General features: G+C 37.6%; 1 protein-coding gene across 2 annotated transcripts in view; it reads right to left on the bottom strand.

The window, feature by feature from the left end:
* The window catches only part of PDSS2 (decaprenyl diphosphate synthase subunit 2), a 259,690-nt gene that overhangs the window by 84,438 nt on the left and 153,495 nt on the right, over positions 1–21,757 (bottom strand). For both annotated transcript variants that reach the window (XM_004753444.3, XM_004753445.3), the window contains exon 3: positions 17,911–18,109. In XM_004753444.3, the coding sequence (XP_004753501.1) occupies positions 17,911–18,109 (199 nt within the window). The remainder of the gene's footprint in view (positions 1–17,910; positions 18,110–21,757) is intronic.

Genomic DNA, 21,757 nt, shown 5'->3' with positions numbered 1-21,757 from the left:
ACAGAAAAACAGCCGAAGAGCCTGCTAATAGTAACCAGGGCGGTGAGCTTCACGCTTTCTTTAGGTCCTCTTCCAGCAAACTAAGCATCGGAGAGATGCATTTAAAGATGGAAAGATTTACTTATGCCACCAAGGTGAGGTGGAGGAATGGCTGAAGGAGCAGCGCTCTCCCACAGAGACCAATAAGAACATCTAACATTTGTAAAGCACTTTATCATTTACAAACTGGGTTTAAGCAAACGACTTTGTTCCAGGTGGACTCAGTCCCCAGTGCTCAGCCAGAGCTTTCAGGCTGGCAGCCTCAGTGGAGACAAGACCTCTGAAGAACACAGGGATGAGCGCAGTGGCCAAATCAGGGGTAAATCTACTCACCCACCACCTGGGCACAAACAACCCAGATGAGCCCTAATCTGCATGCTGATTAATATAAATGAGTAGCTTTAATAAAGCCATTGATGAAGTCTATGAAAGAGTGGTTCGCTCCACTCCTTCCTATGAGACAAGGACCAGGTTTAATGAAGACAATGATGAAAGGTCTGTTGTAATAAACACATCACTGACTCACAGGAGTTCTGGAGGAAGCTTCTGGGCAGGCTTTTTGAAGGGGGCCTTTTCAATGCTGCCAAATGTGTAAGACCGTGCTTATTTGTGGGAGGGAGAGCAATCTGTTCTAGTGAGCTGGAAGTTCTTTCTGGCTAAGGGGGAAGAGCAGAGAGAGAAATGGCACAACCAGTAGGACAGGTGCAGCAAAAACTAAGCAAATTGATAATCTTAATTTTTAATTTAGAACAGCTGATACATTGGTTGATCGCCTCTAACTACTGGTAACATTTGTCAAAAAGGGCTCAGAAAATTCAGTGAGCTGAAGAAAAGTTTAAAAATCACTTAAAAGATAAAACTTAAAAGAAATGGGCCACAACTTCAGGAAAATGGCTTGAAAATGCAGTGTTGAAATTTAATACTATATTGACTAATTCATTCCATAAACATTTGCTGATAGTTCACTGTGTTCCGGGCACTGTATGAATGAAAATAGTTATGATCTTATAAATGACATTACTTTGTCACTGACCACTTAGAAGGTTAATACATAGATAAGCTACATGACCCTGGGCCAGCCGTATCACTTTTCTGGGCCTCGGTTTGCTTATCTAGATAAGAGGGATCTGCATTTTATCAACAGTAAGTCCCATGACCAGAAATGCATAACTGTGTAGCTTATACATTTTTTATTCATAATAATTGTAAGGATGCCAAAATATGATTTCTTTCTTTCTTCTTAGATTTTATTTATTTGACAGAGAGAGAAATCACAAGTAGGCAGAGAGGCAGGCAGAGAGAGAGGGGGAAACAGGCTCCCCACCAAGCAGAGAGCCCGCTGTGGCGCTCGATCCTAGGACCCTGAGACCATGACCCAACCCAAAGGCAGAGGCCTAACCCACTGAGCCACCCAGGTGCCCCTCTTTATTTTGTTTTTAAGATTTTATTTGAGAAGCAGAGAGAGAGCGTGAGAGAGCACATAAGTAAGGGGAGAGCCAAGGGGAGAGGGAGCAGATTCCCCACTAAGCAGGGAGTCTGATGGGGGACTCTATTCCAGGACCCTGAGATTATGACCTGGGCTGAAGGCAGAGGCTGAACTGACTGAGCCACCCAGGTGACCTGGATTTCTTTCAGTAGCAATGATAGAGTAATCCAAAAATACTGAGTTCACTTTTTCAATGAAGGTGCATGGTTACTGTACTGTTTACTACTAAAGAACAATCTTTTATTGACTTAAACAGTGACTAGGTTCCTGAAAAAGTTTTTAATTTAAAATACTTACACCAAAATGAAACTTTTCATGAGAAATAAAGGAAAAGAGATGCTTTCTAGTGGGTTAAAAAAAAATTTGGTTGTGCTAAATAGTTTGCATTACTACAAAAACTGTACATAGTTGCTGGGAACTGAATGCTTAGTCATAAAAGAAAGTAACTGTAACATCAGAAAGCAGTTTAATTGCTTTATTTTTCACTATCTCCAACACAGGGATTTCTGTATATGAAGTTTATTGTAGTCAGGATGTTCCACACTTAGCGGCACTATTACACATTGTTCTGACAAGTTCTCAGAGAGAATTATGTCTGCTATTTCAGTGATGTGCTCTCTTTTCCCCCATGTGGCTGATAACCTCCATTTTGCTTTCATTGCTTCTTCCTTTGATGCCACTCTCAGTGATGTTAAGTGATATTTTCCAAGTGTGATCTTACTTAACAGTTAATCCCACCTTTGAGAAACACAAGTTCATGATGTGAAAACTTCAGCACACCAGAATCGTGGTACATTATTTCACTCAGCTGAAAGGATGCTGCTAGCTAGAACATGGACTAATACTATGAACTTTCGAGATTTTTAAGGCTGCAGCCACAGAGGAACTATATTTTATATTATTACACTGTACATGCATGCATACATATGTATAAAAAATGAGTGAACATTTTCATAAAACAAAAATTTCATTATCCCTCTATTTTCTGTGTTTCATTAAAAAAAAGTGTTGATAATGATTTGCTAAAGTGATTTCACTACCCACCAATAAACAGCATGTGATCTGTACTTTGAAATATTACCTTATATTATGCTGATATGTCATGTATAGCTCCTACCTTGGTTAGCCATCTTAACTGCACCCAAGGTCCCCAAATTTTTGACAGGCAGTTTACACATTGTTAATTCTGAAATAAAGTTAATATATATAAAGGTGTTAACTTCTTTATCACTTTATTTCAAAAACATTTAAATATGGAACTAAAACAGAGGCAGAAGTTAGGTTAAAACAGAATCATTCTCAGGTACTATGGGATATAGTGTTAGGACATATTTCCATCTTGATTTATACACATCACTAATATTGACTTTTAGCTTTGATCTTACTAGATAAATGAAAAAACTAAACCACATTTGGCCAGAGTTAAAAATCTCAGGATTTTTCTAAGATTCATACATATATCTTGCAAATTCCTGGGATCCCATTTCTTTTGGATAACATTGTTCAATTTTTAGTTCAATTAGTTCCTCTTCAAACTGGGCTACATTAAAAGACAGATGTTTGTGATTTAGAGACATCCCAAGGTTTGCACTTCAAAGGCAACCACAGAAATAAAAGCATGACTCATATGCATTAAAATCCACGCATCTTGTCTAAAACTGTAATTGTATTTCTTCCAAATACCTTTGCAGCTCTTCAAAATCTGTGAATCAATGGAATTCTAAAAATAACTGGCTCTACTGGTACTGCCTTCTAGAAAATTAGTTAATACTTTTTTTTCCCTTCTCCTTCAAAAAACCATGTAGTAGAAACTTTAGACTGGCTGCATGGTACCCTTGAATCAAACAATGGATACTCTTGGATTAGAAATTCTCCAATCTGCAGAGATACAATTGTTTTTTTTTTTTTTTTTATTATTGTTGTTGATACAATTCACATGAAGACTGAAAATAGGTGATATAATTGGCTTTTAAACTGGTACTTTAAACTGGCAGATGGAAGAAATTCCCTACTGGTCATCAACTTCCTGGTGGACAGACACTCAGAGAACTGTCCATTGTGCACAATGGCATTTCACCTTCTTATGGCTTAACACAACAAACACAAAAAATTTTATTGCATTACCAATTGTTGTTCCAATATGTGAATCAGTTGTATAAGTCATAACTATTTCAAAATAAATTTGCACAACTATCCCTTCGTTTAATCACTATTTTCAGAAATTTACATTTGCATATCCCCTTATGACTTTTAAAGTTTGAACTTGAAAGAATTAAGCCATATCAGTTTCCTAGGACAAACAGGCCTTAAAGGTGAGTTCACTAATTTGGGGTATTGTTTTAGATGGCTGAAATGTGCATTTATATCTCTAGGTCTTAGACATTTAAAAATATTTTCAATTCTCTTTTACATCTCTGAGTTTATAAAAACCTTTTCTCGATTCTTTTGTTTTTCTTCCTATTTCATGACATTTTCTGGATCTGGAGATATATATATATATATATATAGATATATATATCTATATATATATACACACATACACACATATATACATACACTCTTTCCTACAACACTCAGATTTGTAGAATATTGTCAACAGTAAAGATATAGGAGATGGAATAATGCCTTTATTACACAGATGAGGAAACTAAGAAAATAAGTTGTCTTTGCTTACTAGTTATTTTTCTAAAATGTTTCTTAAAGTTCCTATTGATGTTTGTACTGAACTATTTATTTCAATATTTAAAAACTATTAATTATTTAAAACATTATAAATTCCAATATTGGTAACTGCAAAATTGCTGGCAAAAAGAAGTATCATTGTTCTTAGCTGGTGTGCTTGTTTTCTACTTTAGTTAAGCATGAGATTTTGGAGCCACATTGCCTTTAAAATTAGACAGCAGCTCTACCATTTCCTCTAGGAAATTACTTAACTCTCTCCGATGCCTCAGGAGAAATTAAGTTAGTTAATACACACAGAGCACTTATGGTGTCTACTACTTAGTAGGCATTCAAAAATGTAAGTTGTTAATATTATTTTTTAAATTATTTTCTTAATTTTTTAAATGTTTTGTACTAATTTTAAAGAATATCCTACATCATGAAGTTTCTAATTTCACTTGTAAAATGGAATATTAAGACATTAGAGGTGCATGCCTGGCTGGCTCAGTCAGTAAAGCATGTGACCCTTGATCTCAGGGTCCTAAGTTCAAGTCCCACGTTAGGCATGGAGCTTACTTTAAAAAAACAAAAAAAAAGAAAGAAAAAAGAAAAAAGAAAGAAAGACATTAGATAAACAGTCTAGAGAAAAAGATGAATGTTCTCAATTAAAACCTGAGAGATAAAATGAACTGTCCAATGTTAACTGACCAATTAAAAACAAAACAAAACAAATGATAGAAACTAGGTCCATAGACTTCTACTTTGGAGTTCTTTCCACTTATGTGGCTTTATAGGTCCCCTCTGAGAACTATAAAATAAATAAGGGCTACACAGCTTAACACATCATGAAAACATAAGTTTCACACAGAAGTGAAAGCTGGAGCTCCTTAGGAATGATGTAGTTAATCTGATATTCTAATTAGAAAAACTTGTCCTTTAAATATCAAAGATGGCCACAGAGCATAGTTTTGGTGTTTATTGATGACTGATGCTGTGCACAGTGAAAATGGCCCCAGAACAAAGACAATTAAGCCACATGAATAACAACAAACAATGCATTTTCCAAAATGTTTAAAAAGAAACTTTCTTGGCACAGCCATACTTTCCAACAAACCCACTTTAATGTGTTCATAGTTTACAGTATCAGCTATGACCTCAGGGTCAGGCATTTGTCAGTTAATGGCCTGTTGGGCTAATGGCCTTCAGCTTTGCCTTGGGCACACGAGTCCTCCAGTAGGTCATTAGCTGCCAGGAAAGGGCTCTTCCCCAATCACTATTGCTAAATAAATAAAATTTGCTCCTGGGTTAAAGCCCCATAAGCCAACTTTGGCTTAGAGTGAATTTTTTCCATGAGTATTTACAACTCTGAGGACCCAGGAAAATGATGGAAATGCTAAAACCAAAATTATATCAACACAACTAAGCTATATGTGGCTACTAATGATAAGCAGTCACATGGATCCTTTTGGATGCTCTTACCTGTTCTTTTGCTTATGGGGTTCAAATTTGGTATCAATCTTATAGAACCAGGCACCAGATTACCAGATTATCTGTAAATCAGTTGTTTGGAGCTCATACCTCATTTTCCTAACATTCGAGGTTATAAATGGTGGGTAGGTTCTCAGGGCAGCCCATAACATTAGAAATGCCATACACTTATAATTGAAAATCAAATAGAAAACCACAATCTTATAATACTTGCAATTAGGAAAACAAAACTAAACAGGAAATATTTTTTAAATGGCCTTTAAACATTGACAGTTATAGGGAAATTTGGTTTAATAAGAAAATGAGGGTAGAGACACTGGTTCTTTCTCATATCCACTTCATTTCTAATTATATAACTTTCCTTCTTTTTTTTTTTTTTAACTTCCCTTATTCTTAACAAAAGGCCATTCCAAGCTTCACTCTGATGTTTGTCAACTACTCAGTAAAGTTTCTTGGCTGATTTTTCCTTTGAAAGGAGCACAGAGAAGGCAAAAGGATGGATAACAATTTTTCTGAAATAACAGGTAGGAAGATAAAGAATGAAAAAAACAGGAAGAAAAGGGTTGAAGAGTATGTGTATATGCTCTGAGGATTGCCCGAGATGAAATTAACAGATTTGGGAACAATAAGAGACAAAGAAACAGGCACTGAGGACCAATCTATGGGATAAAGGAAGGACAGTGAAGAGATGTGAGGTCAGGCAGCTGACAATGGAGGGAAAGGGATCAGCTGTTCATCTACCCAGTACTTTTGTTAACTCCTATCTCTGGAAGTTCCTTGAGTAAAATCATTAGAAAGGCAAAAGGAAGAGTACTGAATAACTCAAGCTGAAAAGATTTTTTTTCTCCCTCTGGCTTTAGAGAAATAGCAATTTATGCCAGTGAAAATGGAGAGGGAAAAAAAAAAAGCTGGCTTCTGATTAATTTTATTTCTGGAAAGTAGAAAAAGGGATTGACAAAACTGAGGTTATTAAGTATACTATGAAAGTGCCATACCAACATATTTCTACCTCTCATGGCCAACCAGGGTGTGGGCTTCAACTCTACCCATTTTAGAGAATAGATTTTTTTTTGTAGAACACAGACTTTTTAAAAATGGGCTTCTTTGAATTCCAGATGGAAGAAATTCCCTTCTGGGTCATCAACTTCCTGGTGGACAGACATTCAGAGAAGTGTCCATTTTGCATGACGGCATTTGACCTTCTTTTGGCAAAAGACACTTCATTCCATTGTTTTATGGCACCCAAAGGGCAAAGGTCAAGTTTTTAATGAGATCATAAATTTTAAAAAAGCATAATTATTTGTCTTCTTGTTTCTAGTACACTTCTCAAACACCAATCATTTATCACTTTTGCCTTAAAGATCAAGAAAGTGGCTCAGAATGAATATAGTGTCTGTTTAATAGTTAGCTATGTTAATAAATGATAAACTGGAAAAACTGGGGGATTCTGAAATTATAATTTTGTCGTAGCATTTTGGCTTCTTTAACTGATAGGGAGATAGTTGCCTTTATTGTTACAACATATGACACCCAATTACCTTCTGCACACATTTACTCTAGTCCTGAAAACCAATACTTGAGTGGATTATATGTAGAAAAAGAACATTAATTTTGAGTGGGAGACCAAAGAGGCTTAAAGATATTAATCAATAATTTCAACAAATAAAGCAATAATTTCACACAGGGTCATAATATCTATTTTAAATGAATATGACAAAGAAAATCTCAAATTTCCCATGATATATTACATGTTTCCAGGTTTCACCTTTTTTTTTAAGGTAGGCTCCATACCCAATGTAGGGCTTAAACTCATGACCACAAGAACAAGAATGATATGCTTTACCAACTGAAACCCCTAGGTTTCACTTTTTTTTTTTTTAAAGAGAGATGGAACATGTGCATGAGTTGAGGGGGAAGGGGGCAGAGGGAAAAAGAGGGGGAGGAGAAGAGCATCTTTATAGGCTCCGCACCCAGCATGGAACCCAATGCAGGGCTCAATATCACAACCCTGTGGTCATGACTTGAGCCAAATCAAGAGCTTAACCGACTGAGCCACTCTGGTGCTCCACATTTCACTTTTTTTTTTTAAGATTTTATTTATTTATTTATTTGACAGAGAGAGAGAGAACACAAGTAGGCAGAGAGGCAGGCAGAGAGAGAGAGAGAAAGAGAGGAGGAAGCAGGCTCTCTGCTGAGCAGAGAGCCTAATGTGGGACTTGATCCCAGGACCCTGAGATCATGACCTGAGCCGAAGGCAGCGGCTTAACCCACTGAGCCACCCAGGCGCCCCCACATTTCACTTTTTAACATGAATTTGAAAGTAGAATTAATACAACAAATAATATAAACATCAAGTAACCAATAGCAGTCTCTTTATTAAAATATATAGATGGTGTAAAAGGAAGAGATTTATATGCATAAATTAAACATTATTTATACAAACAAAAATCTTCCTTGTAAACAACAACATATTTATGCCTTTAGGAAAACAAAGTTAACATAAGGAAATACATCAGCTATGTAAGGAGTACATCTGTGCCCCTGGTTATTTAGAAAGATAAATCACTAATGCTTAATAGAACAGTCCCCAGGAATGACATCACGATAATGTTCAGGGGTGCTCAAACAAAACCCAGGCTAACTCACATTCTCCCACCTGATGTAGAGTGAAAGGTCCATTAAATGAAAATGACTAAACAAATAGAAAAAAAAAAAAAACCAAAACCATGGTGAGTTCAATTTTTTAAATACTAGGGTTATCACTATAGATGTAAAATGAAAGACTTAAAAAAAGATGACAAGTAGTAATCCACACAGCCTTATTTGTACTGTGGCTTAATCCTAAACTACAGATCCAGTCTACAAAATAAACAGGGACCTGAAAAAAACCTCTAATGGTCAGCCAGATTTTTAAATTAGAGTGCTTTTCCATTTCATGTTTTCCCCCCAATTATTCAGCATACCTGGTAGCTTGATGCTCGGACACTAAAATTCTAGACTCTGGTATGACCCGATCATTCCAGGATTCAGTGATAAGTCTACATGAACACAACAGAGAGCAACTTATTCCAATGGAGTCAGGGAATTTATGGCTTAAAAAGAGGCATTCTAAGGTCTCAAAGCCTAGGGTTTGTGGATAGTGAAGTACCAGAACAAAAAGCTGTCCCTGGCTTCCATAATTGAAAATGAATGAAAACTCAAAATACTAATTTTTAAACTCATTCTTGAATTCAAAATTTTGTTAATTCACACTTATGTGACGACAACTATAATAGTAAGAAGACAATTACCAGAGGATTAATATACCAATTTCTATACTTAGAGATATTTAAAAATCTAAGTGTTACCTAAGGCAATTACCTTGAAGACCCCTAATATCTTCAGGGAAAAGCCAAAGGGAGAATAATTGACTTTGCTAATTTTACCCTTGGCAATTATAAAACAGCTCTGAATTTCTTATCACTGCAGAACGCTTGTTCTTACTGTCTGCCCCAGAAGAAGTACAGAAATAAACACATAATGCAGAAATTCAGACAAGAATCCAGTAGCATTCCCCTTCTCCTTCTCTGACTGCCTCTCTGCATACTTGTGATCTCTGTCAACTAAATAAATAAACAAATAAACTAAAAAACAAAACAAAACAAAACAAAAAAAAAACAAAAACCCAACAAAAAAACCCAGTAGCACAAGAAAATGGAAAATTGGTAGAATGAGTAAGTCATAAAAAATTAAAGTTGCTACAAATATGCTAACTTTAATTACCAAGTTAAATACAGACCCTCAAAAAAAGCTGTCACTGTGAAAAGAGTGACATACTATATACTGAAATTCTGTATTAAGTTCTGTCTGTTCCCTCACTGCTATGGTCTCTCTTTTCATTGCCTTTTTTTTTTTTTTTTTTTAAGATTTTATTTATTTATTTATTTGAGAGAGAGCAAGAGTGAGAGAGCACAAACTGGAGGGGAGCAGCAGAGGGAGAGGGAAAAGTAGGCTCCCTGCTGAGCAGGGAGCCTGATGCAGGGATGTATCCTAGGACCCTGGGATCATGACAGGAGCTAAAAGTCGACACACCACACAGACTGAGCCACCCCAGGTGCCCCTCTCTTTTCACTGCTATTGCTGACAAATTTTTCTTTTCTTCTTTAAAGAAAGGTACAATTGACATACAATAGCCTATTTTAAGTGTACATTACAGTAATGCAATCTTTAAAAAAAAGATTTATTTTAGAAAGAGAAAGAGAGAGAATGGGGAAGGGGAAGAGAGAGAGGGAGAGAGAGAATCTTTTTTGTTTTGTTAAAGATGTCATTTATTTGCCAGAGAGAGAGAGAGAGCACAAGCAGAGGGAGTGGCAGGCAGAGGGAGGCCAGAGGGAATCTTGAAGCAGACTCTGTGCTGAATGCAGAACTGGACATGGGGCTCGATCTCACAACCCTGAGATGGTGACCTGAGCTGAAACCGAGTCTGACACTTAACTGACCGCGCTACCCAGGTGCCCCAGTGATGTGGTATTTTGATACAGTGCAGAATGAGCTCTACAAGAAGTCTAGTTACTATCCTTCACCATACAAAGTTATTACAATATTATTGTGTTCCTTAGGCTGTATATTACATCCTGTGACTTACTGATTTTATAACTGTAAGTTTTTTCTCTTAATTCCCTTTATCTATTTTGTCCACGAAAACCCCACCCCTTTGTTTCTTGTACCTATGAGTGTTTCTGTTCTGTTGTTCATTTGTTTTGCTTTTTAGATTCCACATATAAATGAGATTATATGACATTTGTCTTTCTGAGTCTGATTTATTTCACTTGGTATAATACCGTCTACGTCCATCCATGTTGTCACAAATGGTAAGATTTCACTCCTTTTATGGCTGTGTAATAGTCACACACACACACCTCCATATAAATATATATAGCACACGGTATATATACCGCAACTTCTTTACCCATTCATCTATCAACAATGTTTCTTTCTTGTAAGAGAAAATTAAAACATCATTAAATAGAAATCTAACTTTACTAAGGCATTCACCACATGTATAGAACTTGAAAAAATTTAACACTGCCCCAAAGAAATATTTATCACTATCTCCTCCTCCGCCTAAAAAATGTTTATTGATTAGTACTATCCTTAATCAACTTAAGCTTCTGGGAACTCATTTAATAAAATTAGTCTTCTTCTGAGGTATAACTATTTTCCTTAAAAAAAAATAAGCTGTCAAGTATTTAAATGAAAGGAATTCATTCTGAGTACAGAATATTTGCTTTATCAAAGAGAATTCTTGACTTTCAAGAACTTTTGTTACCCCTTATAATCTCCTCAGTTTAAACTAGTGTTCACATGGTTTGGAAACCCTGTAGTATGATTAAAAGAGAGGTACTAGGAGCCTAGATTTGTAGAGACCAATTATAGACCCCTGGACATGGTACTCAAGATGTTTCACAAGAACTGATCCAGTGAAGTATCTTTTGAAATGGACCTTCATAGAGCCTTTAAAATTTTCTTCAAATTTTGAAGAACAAGAAACAAAAGGATCCTATTTTTTTTTTTTTTAAATGAACAGAATGGTTGCATAGAAGAAAGGCTGCAATTCAACACACAATTATCACATTTAAAAATATATATACCAGGGTGCCTGGGTGCCTCAGTAGGTTAAGTCTCTGCCTTTGGCTCAGGTCATGATCCCCACGTCCTGGGATCGAGCCCCACATTGGGTTCTCTGCTCAGAAGGGAGCCTGCTTCCCCCTCTCTGCCTGCCTCTCTGTGTACTTGTGATCTCTCTCTCCGTCAAATAAATAAATAAAATCTTCAAAAAAAACCCAAAACAAACAAAAAAACAATATACCATGGACTAAAAAGGAAAAAGAAATTCCTCACCAAAAAGTCAATAAAACGAAAATCTAAAAGTGCAAAACGGTGTAGAGACCATGAAGGTATTAGAGCTCACTGAAGAGGAAGGAAAATGCCTGATCATTCTTATTTCAAGGAGAAGCTTCGGGCTGAACTGTTGTTTGGATATGCAGTTTTTATTTTGTGTGTGTGTGTGGGGGGGGGTTGGTTTTCTTTTCTTTTCTTTTTTTTTTTTTAATCAAATACTGCCACTGAAATCCAGTGCCTAATGGAGCAGATGGTGGAGGTCTTAGACTCTGGAACATTTATAGTGATGCTTCTGAATGCAAAACACCAAGAGTGTTTCACAAACTATGAAACAGAATTGATTTTGATGGGAGTAAAGCTTCCATTTTCTCTGAACTTGAACTGCACTGAAAGAAAGATGTGTGAATGATGCAAGCTAGCTAGGAAAAAGGAACACATTAAACATCATTCCCATAAAGTGAGTTTGCTAAAGCAAACAAATACTTGTTTATGTCGTTACAGTATGATTATATTTGTATGAAATACCATCTTCTTAACCTTATGTAAGATCTCATCAGAATAGCTTAAAGTATGTTAAAACTAATGATTAGAGAAAACAGAAATTTGTTGAAAGGCAGTAAGTCTCGTTTTAAGGTGGGGCCAGGCTGTCAGCTAATTACTGAAATGTGGATCTAGTTACCAAATCCTGAACAGCTCTTCTTCTTAGGTATGTGGGTCTAACCTACGAGTGGCCAGTGCCAGGCACCAGAAACAATACCAGGCCTGTACTTTCTGAGGTCTCCTCCTTTCCCAAGACCTAAAGTTCATCACAGACCACAGCAGGTATAGGTCAAGAGGAAAGATGGATGCTGCCGTCAGAGAGGGGCTCTCAAAGGCAATGGACCTGTCATCCTTCCACTAACATATGAATTCCAGTTAAGGCGAGGATTTAGTGAGATGCATCAAAGCAGACTATACACATAGAAAATAGAGCAATTTGAAGGTAAATAAAAATAAAAAGAATACCCAAATGGTAATAAATCTCTAGAGGGAAATCTGAGATGCTCTATTATTCCATTTTATATAATCAATTCATTTCTTACTCTGGCTTCCTTTCCATGTGAATATAAACTATATATTAAAGGTACCATACCATTTCCCCCTACAAATCAGCAAGTCCGTCTCATGAAAATATGTGCTAGCCAAAAGTGTGATGGGGAGATAAGGCAGAATGCTCTTTGTCTCCTAGTATCTGTTATGTGTATCTTCGAGACTTTTGTCTGGGCACATGGCTACTCACAAGAAAGTTTATATTTCCTAGTCTCCCTTATAAGTAGGTGTGGCCATATAATTAAATTCTGGCCAGTTGGTAAGCAGAACCATCCTAAGTGACTTCTGAGAAATGTCTTGAAAGAGGTGATACTGTATAGTTTATCATCCAAACTGGGACACTTGAGAATAAAAGGGAGTGCTAAAAAAAAAAAAAAATTATCCTTTTTGAAACATGTATTTATTAGCAATTGACTTTACTCTGTTGGTAGACTTGTTAACAAGTTCAAAAACTATTTTCAAAAATGAAATTTAGGGGCGCCTGGGTGGCTCAGTGGGTTGAGCCGCTGCCTTCGGCTCAGGTCATGATCTCAGGGTCCTGGGATGGAGTCCCATGTCGGGCTCTTTGCTCAGAGGGGAGCCTGCTTCCCCCTCTCACTCTGCCTGCCTCTCTGCCTACTTGTGATCTCTCTCTGTCAAATAAATAAATAAAGTCTTAAAAAAAATGAAATTTAAAAAGAAAAACATATATCCATGTACATTAAAACAAAAAAACTCTATATTGACTATTTGAATATTAAAAAACAGCTAGTAGAATAATTATCCTTTTTTTTTTAAAGATTTTATTTATTTATTTGACAGAGGGAGACACAGTAAGAGAGGGAACACAAGAAGGAGGGGTGGGAGAGGGAGAAGCAGGCTCCCCCTGAGCAGGAAGCCTGATGCAGGGCTAGATTCCAGGACCCTGGGATCAAGACCTGAGCTGAAGGCAGATGCTTAACGAATGAGCCACCCAGGCACCCCTAGAATAATTATTCTTGGTATCTATTTATATACTTTAACACATTTCTTAGCCATATCTGTCCCTAATATTATGTAACTGGCATTTCTCTGAAGAATGTGCTTTTATTTTATTTTTAAAAAGGTTTTAAGTAATCTCTACACCCAACATGGGGATTCAACCAACAACCCAGAGATCAAGAGTCACATGCTCTACTGACCAAGCCAGCCAGGTGCCCCTGAAGAATGTGCTTTGAAAAATACAGCATTTTGGGGTGCCTGGGTGGCTCAGTTGGTTGAGTGTCTGCCTTTGGCTCTGGTCATGATCTCAGGGTCCTGGGATCAAGCTCCTTCTTGAACTCCCTGCTTGTAGGGAGACTGCTTCTCTCTCCTCTCTGCTTGTGCTCTCTCTCTTTCTTTCTCTCAAATGAATGGATAAAATCTTTTAAAAAAAATAGATATATATACATATATATATATAGTATTTAAGAATAAAACTGCCAGCAATATTCGTCACAGGGCTTCTTATGACTAATTTGAAATTATTGATAACTTCAATTGATTCTTATTGGTAGATCATTGAGAAAATGCTCATTCTACAGATTCTAGTTACCTGGTAAGCTCTGAGCACATCTGCTAGATGGAAGAGAAACTCAATTCTAATTTTTAAGATATTGTAAAGTGTAACTATTCCAGCCCAAATATTTTTTTTTTTAAAGATTTTATTTATTTATTTGACAGACAGAGATTACAAGTAGGCAGAGAGGCAGGCAGAGAGGAGGAAGCAGACTCCCTGCTGAGCAGAGAGCCTGATGCGGGGCTCGATCCCAGGAAACTGGGATCATGACCTGAGCCGAAGGCAGAGGCTTTAACCCACTGAGCCACCCAGGCGCCCCTGGCCCAAATATTTTCAAGGTACTATCTTTTTGCTTCCTTCAGAGTACCTTTCTTTGACAAATATTTTTATAAGACAAAGCTTGTCAAATAAATTGCCTCTATGATTCTTCTGAATGTTTTTACTAAAATTAGATGCTACAAAATCTAGGCCTTCTCAATTTCATTTTACTCGTATATGTGTAATTTATTCAAAATAGCAGCCATACCAAAGTATTCTTCTTGCAAGGTGAGATATTCCAAAGCACAATTATAGAATTGTAAATTTTAATCTTGGGTAGCATTTGAGATCTTACTATTTATTTTGTTCTGTTCCTCCCTTGTTTTTGTAAGGAAAAATTCCAATGGAATTTTCACTCATTGTTTTCACTGTAATTCCCTAAAACGTTCATTATGTGTTCTATTTGTTGAAGACTTCTACATTTCTAATGGATTTTGAGCAAGATGTCACCAAAATCTTATGATTCATGTATAACAAAATTAATATTTTGTTATTATACATATATAATGTATACATTATATATAATATAATATAATGTTGGGTATAAAGATTTTGAAAATCTGATTAATGGTAGGCAATAGAGACAGAAGGTACACACTGTGGTGCTGTATTTTTGTACTCAACACCAAAATCCTCAAAATCTTACAGTTTGAAGACTTGAACATTAAAGATACTTGTAAATTTTAATAATAATACCTTCTATTTCAATTAATAGAATGTTAATACTTGTTAAGATGCGATTAGGAATTATGGGTACATCACAGTGAATTCCAACTACTCCATAGTTTCGCAGTGTAGCAAGGACATTTTTTTTTTTAAGATTTTATTTATTTATTTGACAGACAAAGATCACAAGTAGGCAGAGAGGCAGGCAAAGAGAGAGGAAGGGAAGCAGGCTCCCTGCCGAGCAGAGAGCCCGATGCGGGGCTCGATCCCAGCACCCGGGGATCACGACCTGAGCGGAAGGCAGGGTTTTTTTTTTTAAAGATTATTTATTTATTTATTTATTTGACAGGCAGAGATCACAAGTAGGCAGAGAGGTAGGCAGAGAGAGAGGAGAAAGCAGGCTCCCCGCCGAGCAGGAAGCCCGACGCGGGGCTCAATCCAAGGACGCCGGGATCACAACCTGAGCCGAAGGCAGCGGCCCAACCCACTGAGCCACCCAGGCGCCCCCAAAGGCAGAGGTTTTAACCCACTAAGCCACCCAGGTTGTACTTTAACCCATGGCGCCCCCCATGTTGTACTTTACATTGAATTTCTAAACTCACTCATAATGGTTTTATCTTTGATAGAGTATACTTCCAAAAGCTTTACCTTGGTCCCATAGTGGATGGAAAAAATGAAACATTTTTTTGAATTAACTAAAATGATTTAATACTTTAAGTACCAGGCTGGCACTCAACTAAAACTGTAATTATTTAATTGTTTCCAACATTTTTCTTCTGCCAAGGGAGCCAACAAATATAAAGTGATTGCTTACCTTCTCCTATGTGTACATTAAAAACCTGTAGATGAGAATGAGTGAAATTAATCTGGAAAAACAGGCATTTGTCTACAAGTTAGGTTTCATTTTTTCAGCAGATTTGATGCTTCCTGTTTTCATGTGGTTAGTGATACCAGTATGGCCTCTGCAGTGGATAGTAAATGCCAACATTTTGTGCAAATTACACATTCCTTATCAACTTTCTCAGTACTTTAAAAAATGAAATGTATAGTTTTAGCTTATTGCTGCCAAAAGGGTTTATTGCAAAAATAAAGTGCTGCCAAACAATAAAATAATTATAGGTTTATATTACACAAGCCAATGTGCTCAGTTTACTCCCTACCCTCTCTGATCGGTCTCTATTTCCCACAGGTCTTCACCGATGCCCTACTTCTTACCTTACTCTGTTTCCCACTGGACTTTGGGACTGGTACCTAGTAGCTTGGTGACTCTTGTAGGCCATAGTACATTTGGGAGATACATCAAGTGGCCAGCTGGGGCAGCAATGTCAAATACTTCTACACCCAATACAGGAAGAAGTTAATGGTTAATCTAGACATTCACTGCACTTTGTTCTATGAGCAGCTGCCCTGTGTTCTGTTCTTGATTGGGAGGTATATGAAAGGGTTGGGAAAAGAGATGAATTATTGCTGGTTGTCCTCCAGATTTAACATCTACATGAAAACATTCTCCATTGTATATGGGTCTCCCATTCTACTAGCCACACTAGACAAAAACTGAGGCAGAGGTTGGAAGTATAAAGTAGACATCTATGAAACCCATCCTGGATCCTCCTAATGTAATTATTAGTAACTGTTCTCTGTTAAAAGAAGAAAATCCAAGACAAATGTTAAGTCATTTTGGAATTCTGGGACAGTGGACTTACACTGAGACTCTCCTTAGCAAACGAGGATGTACCCTCTCTTGACTTTCAGGTGAAGGAGATCTGCTTTTCTCTGTCTTCCTCCTCCTCCCTTCCTATTGACCAGAGGAAGAACATGATGGCAGCTATCCGGGGCCAAAATTACAGAGTAAGATAGGGATGGCAGAGCAGAAGACAGAAAATGCCTTTGCTCTTGACTTTGGAGAATCAACCCAAGACTATACTGCCTAGTTCTGGATGTTTTTACATGAAAAAGGATAAATCCTATCTTGTTTTGACCACTGTTATTTTATAACTAAATCTAACTCAAATTCATATACAAGGAATATCTCTACAATTTTCTAGAGAGCAGCTTGGCAGTATGTATCAAGAATGCTGAAAATGTCTAAACCCTTTGAGCCACTTTTAGGTACTTATCTGAACAAAATAATCTGGAAGGAGGGATACTACTGTGTAAAGATGTTTACTGCAGATCTGTTTATGACAATAAAAAATGAGAAGCAACTTAAGTGCCTAGAATGAGACATTTGTTAAATAAATGATATTACATCTAAATAACTGAATATTATGCAACCACTAACAAATTTGTGAAAAATACTAATAACATGGGAAAATACCCACATCATAATACGAAGTAGGAAAAAATAGGCAGGACTATACATGTAAGTTCTTATACATGTAAGTTCTCACCTATGTTACAAAAAATTCACATATATAAAGGTAGGAGTAAGCAAACAAAAAGCTTAAAAGGAAATACATCACAATATTAATAACAGTGATTATCTCTGGATAGTGAGGCAATATAGGTAATATATGTTTATATATATATATATTCTCTCTGTTAAATATTTAACAGTATTCTATAATGAACAAATCATTATAACCAGAAAAAACCCGAGTTAATTTCAAAATTCTTTGCTCGCATTTACCAGCTTTACTGGTGTTGACACTCCACCACCATCATTACAATTTTACTGAGCATCTCCATGCGGGGAGCTAGGGCAGGGGGGCGCACAGACCTCCACATCTGGAAGTCATCCAGACACGAGTAACCTGCCCGCCATTACCTTGGTGTTCTGCAGCAACGCTAGTCCATTGCAGGCATTTGCTAGAAGAAAGTCTCCACTCAGGATAGCTATTTTATTTCCAAACTGCATGTCTTTCAGTGGTCCATCAGAAGATTGCAGCTCATTTAAATTTACTATGCCACGATGCACAAGGAGAGCAGTATGGATAAGTTCCGTGATCTCTGCCAAACTTCTTTGACTGAAACATGAAGGTGAGACTTGGCTGAGTGTCAAGAACACCACCGTATCAGTAATGGCAGACTTCAGTGCTCAACAGCAAACTATTTCAGTGACTAGTCCCTCTCCCTCTTTTTTTTTTTTTTTTTTTTAAATTTTATTTGACAGACAGAGATCACAAGTAGGCAGAGAGGCAGGCAGACACAGAGAGAGTGGGAAGCAGACTCCCCGCTGAGCAGAGAGCCCGACGGGGGCTCGATCCCAGGACCCTGGGATCATGACCCGAGCCGAAGGCAGAGGCTTTAACCCACTGAGCCACCCAGGCGCCCCAAGACTATTCCTTTTTAATGAAGTTTTAAATAGAGGCCTCTCCACTGAGCAGTTTGGGATCTATAAGCAGATCTTGACATGTTCCTTCCCTAGAACATTCCTCCCCCTCCCTCTCATGAATAACCAGGACTCCCAGAGAGAAGCTGCTAGTGGGGCGACTCTCTACCGTTCCATTTAGATACTCTGCTACCAGCATACCCTTCCCACCTCCGCAATTTTAGGATTTCTGAAATTCCCTTCTAGTACCTAAAGAAACTCCAGTTTAAGGGGGACCATAAACCTTGTCAGGCATTAAGTTAAACACTTTCATATGTTATCTTTTTAAATTCTAATCCAAAGCTATGGGATTTGAAGGTGAATAAAATGTGGTCTCTTTCTTCAAAGACCTTACATATCAGAATAAAAACCAAGATATATACCTACAGCAGTGAATAAAACAGAGAAAGTCCTGGAGAAGTTTATAGTATAGTACTGTTTCAGAGGGGATGTCAAGAAATGTTTCTTTTCTTTTCTTTTCCCCTTTTGAAAGATTTTACATACTTATTTGAGAGAGAGAAGAGAGAGCTCTAGAGGGGGTTACTGGGGGAGGGGCAGATGGAGAGGGAGAAGCAGGCTCTCAGCTGAGCAGGGAGCCTGACTTGGGGCTCGATCCCAGGACCCCAGGATCCCATGACCCTGGGATCCCAGGACTCCATGATCATGACCCCAGCTGAAGGTAGATGCTGACCAACTGAGACACCTAGAAGAAAGAAATGTCTAAATATTTCTTTTCTTATACTTTTTTGTACTTTGTACATTTTCTACAATGATAAAACCATTACTTTAAAATCATAAAAGCCCAAACAATTATTAAAATACTTAAATTTCATAACCATCCTATGGTAGGTATTACTAACTCCTTTTTATAGGTGAGAAAATCGTTGCACACTGTTAAATGACTTTCCCAAAGGCATACAGTATACAGAGCTGGAAATCTGTTGGAATCGGTTACAGATGACTTCATGTGAATCCCACCACTTGGTTTCCATGCTCCTGTGTTGTCCTTTCCATGCTGACTCTGGGCTTAGCCGTGTGACTGAAACATACTTTGTCCCATCCATGTCATGTCTCCTCCTTGATTAACTCTGAGTTGAAGTTAATCTTCCTCTGCCTGGTCAGCTGGATGTCAGCAAATGTGGGACAAAGAAGATGGGGGAGTATTTTTGCATTGGGGGCTACTCTCTTGGAATGCTGTCCTGACGCTACATGTGAAGAAGCCTCATCGGGCCTCCTTGAGAATGAAAGACAACATGCAGGGAAGAAAGCCCAGCTTTCCTACCCATGCTCACCCTCCAGCCGACCTACCAGCTAAATGTAGCCACATAAATAAATCCAGGAGAAACTAGCAGAGGATCAGTCCAGCCAACCCAAAGAACTATGAAAAGTAAAATGTTTGCTGTTTTAAGCCACCAAGTTTTGGGGCAGTTTGTTATGCAACAGATAACTGTTAGGGACTTCAAAATCCAACCTATTTCCACTATACCAGGGTGTTCCCTAGATTGCCAGTTGCAAGATTTTAAAATTTTCTCTGAAGAAGGTAAAATTTGTGCTGGCCCTTGAATGACAGGTATGATTTCTACAGCTGGAGAGAAGGGGCAGACACAACAGTAGGAATTAGGAACCTCAGAATGATGAAGAATAGGAATCAAGATTGGGTGAAGGCAAGAGGGGAAAACATGACCAGAGGGTGAGGAGGTCATTTTGGTAAAAGCATAGGATCTGTGTGGATAAGTGAGAAGTAGGAATCTAGAGCTAGATTATAGCAAGTTAAAGGGTCTGAATTTTGTTACACAGGCAGTTTTTGAGAAGGAGGGATGATATATTTTTTTAAAGTGATTTAGGAAAAATATTCTGAAAGTGATATGTACAAAAATCTGAAAAAGTAGACAGTGAAAGTAGAGACATCAGTAAGGGAGGAAGCTATTACAAAGGCCCAAGGGAAATGTAACAAAGGGGCCTCACCTAAAGGTCAAATTTAAGCATTTGAACTAGGACAACCTTAAACATAAAGACAAATAAATATAGAATAATCAAGTAATAAATATGAGACTTTTTAATCCTGTATTAAAGACTACTGAGAAGTTAACAGAAAACATTTAAAAACAAACAAATGGAGCTAACGTTTAGAATTAGCCTTTACAGGGGTGCCTGGGTGGCTCAGTGGATTAAAGCCTCTGCCTTCGGCTCAGGCTCAATGTGGCTCAAGCCCCACATTGGGCTCTCTGCTCAGCAGGGAGCCTGCCTCCCCATCCCCTGCCTGTCTCTCTGCCTACTTGTGATCTCTGTCTGTCAAATAAATAAATAAAATCTTAAAAAAAGAAAAGAAAAGAAAAATCACATTTTTAATTTCTTTTGTTAAAAAAAATCAAAAGAATATGAAAAATGACCCAGTGGATATAAGGTACTTGATTTCAAATTAGGGGAGTAGGAGAACATGAACCAGTGAGTTAAATAGCTTCTAAATAAAGAATATATTCATAGTGTAGATGGAAACCTCACTACATCCCAAAGAAAATCACGAATGATAGAGGCTTAGAAGACTACTGAGAAGTTAACAGAAAACATTTAAAAACTAACAAAAGGAGTTAACATTTAAAATTATCCTAGGGCGCCTGGGTGGCTCAGTGGGTTAAGCCGCTGCCTTCGGCTCAGGTCATGATCTCAGGGTCCTGGGATTGAGTCCCGCATCGGGCTCTCTGCTCAGCAGGGAGTCTGCTTCCTCCTCTCTCTCTCTCTGCCTACCTCTCTGCCTACTTGTGATCTCTCTCTGTCAAATAAATAAATAAAATCTTAAAAAAATAAATAAATAAAATTATCCTTTAGGGACTCCTGGGTGGCTCAGGGGGTTAAGCCACTGCCTTCGGCTCAGGTCATGATCCCAGGATCCTGGGACTGAGTCCCACATCAGGCTCCTTGCTCAGCAGGGAGCCTGCTTCTCCCTCTGTCTCTGCCTGCTTGTGTGTTGTCTCTCCATCTCTTCCTCTCTGACAAATAAATAAATCAATAAAATCTTAAAAAATAAATAAATAAAATTATCCTTTAAAAAAGTAACTAAGCAGCCAAGAATACTATATCCAGCTAGGCTATCATTGAAAATAGAAGGAGAGATTAAAAGCTTCCAGGACAAACAAAAACTGAAAGAATTTGCAAACACCAAATCAGCTCTACAGGAAATATTGAAAGGGGTCCTCTAAGCAAAGAGAGAGCCTACAAGTGGTAGATCAGTAAGGAACAGAGACAATATACAGTAACAGTCACCTTATAGGCAATACAATGGCACTAAATTCATATCTCTCAATAG

Source organism: Mustela putorius, unplaced genomic scaffold (genome assembly GCF_011764305.1).
Source record: "Mustela putorius furo isolate JIRA1106 unplaced genomic scaffold, ASM1176430v1.1 tig00000450_pilon_pilon_pilon, whole genome shotgun sequence".
Lineage (NCBI taxonomy): Eukaryota > Metazoa > Chordata > Mammalia > Carnivora > Mustelidae > Mustela > Mustela putorius.
The sequence above is the reverse complement of the archived record's forward strand: the minus strand, read 5'-3'. Positions and strand labels throughout refer to the sequence as shown.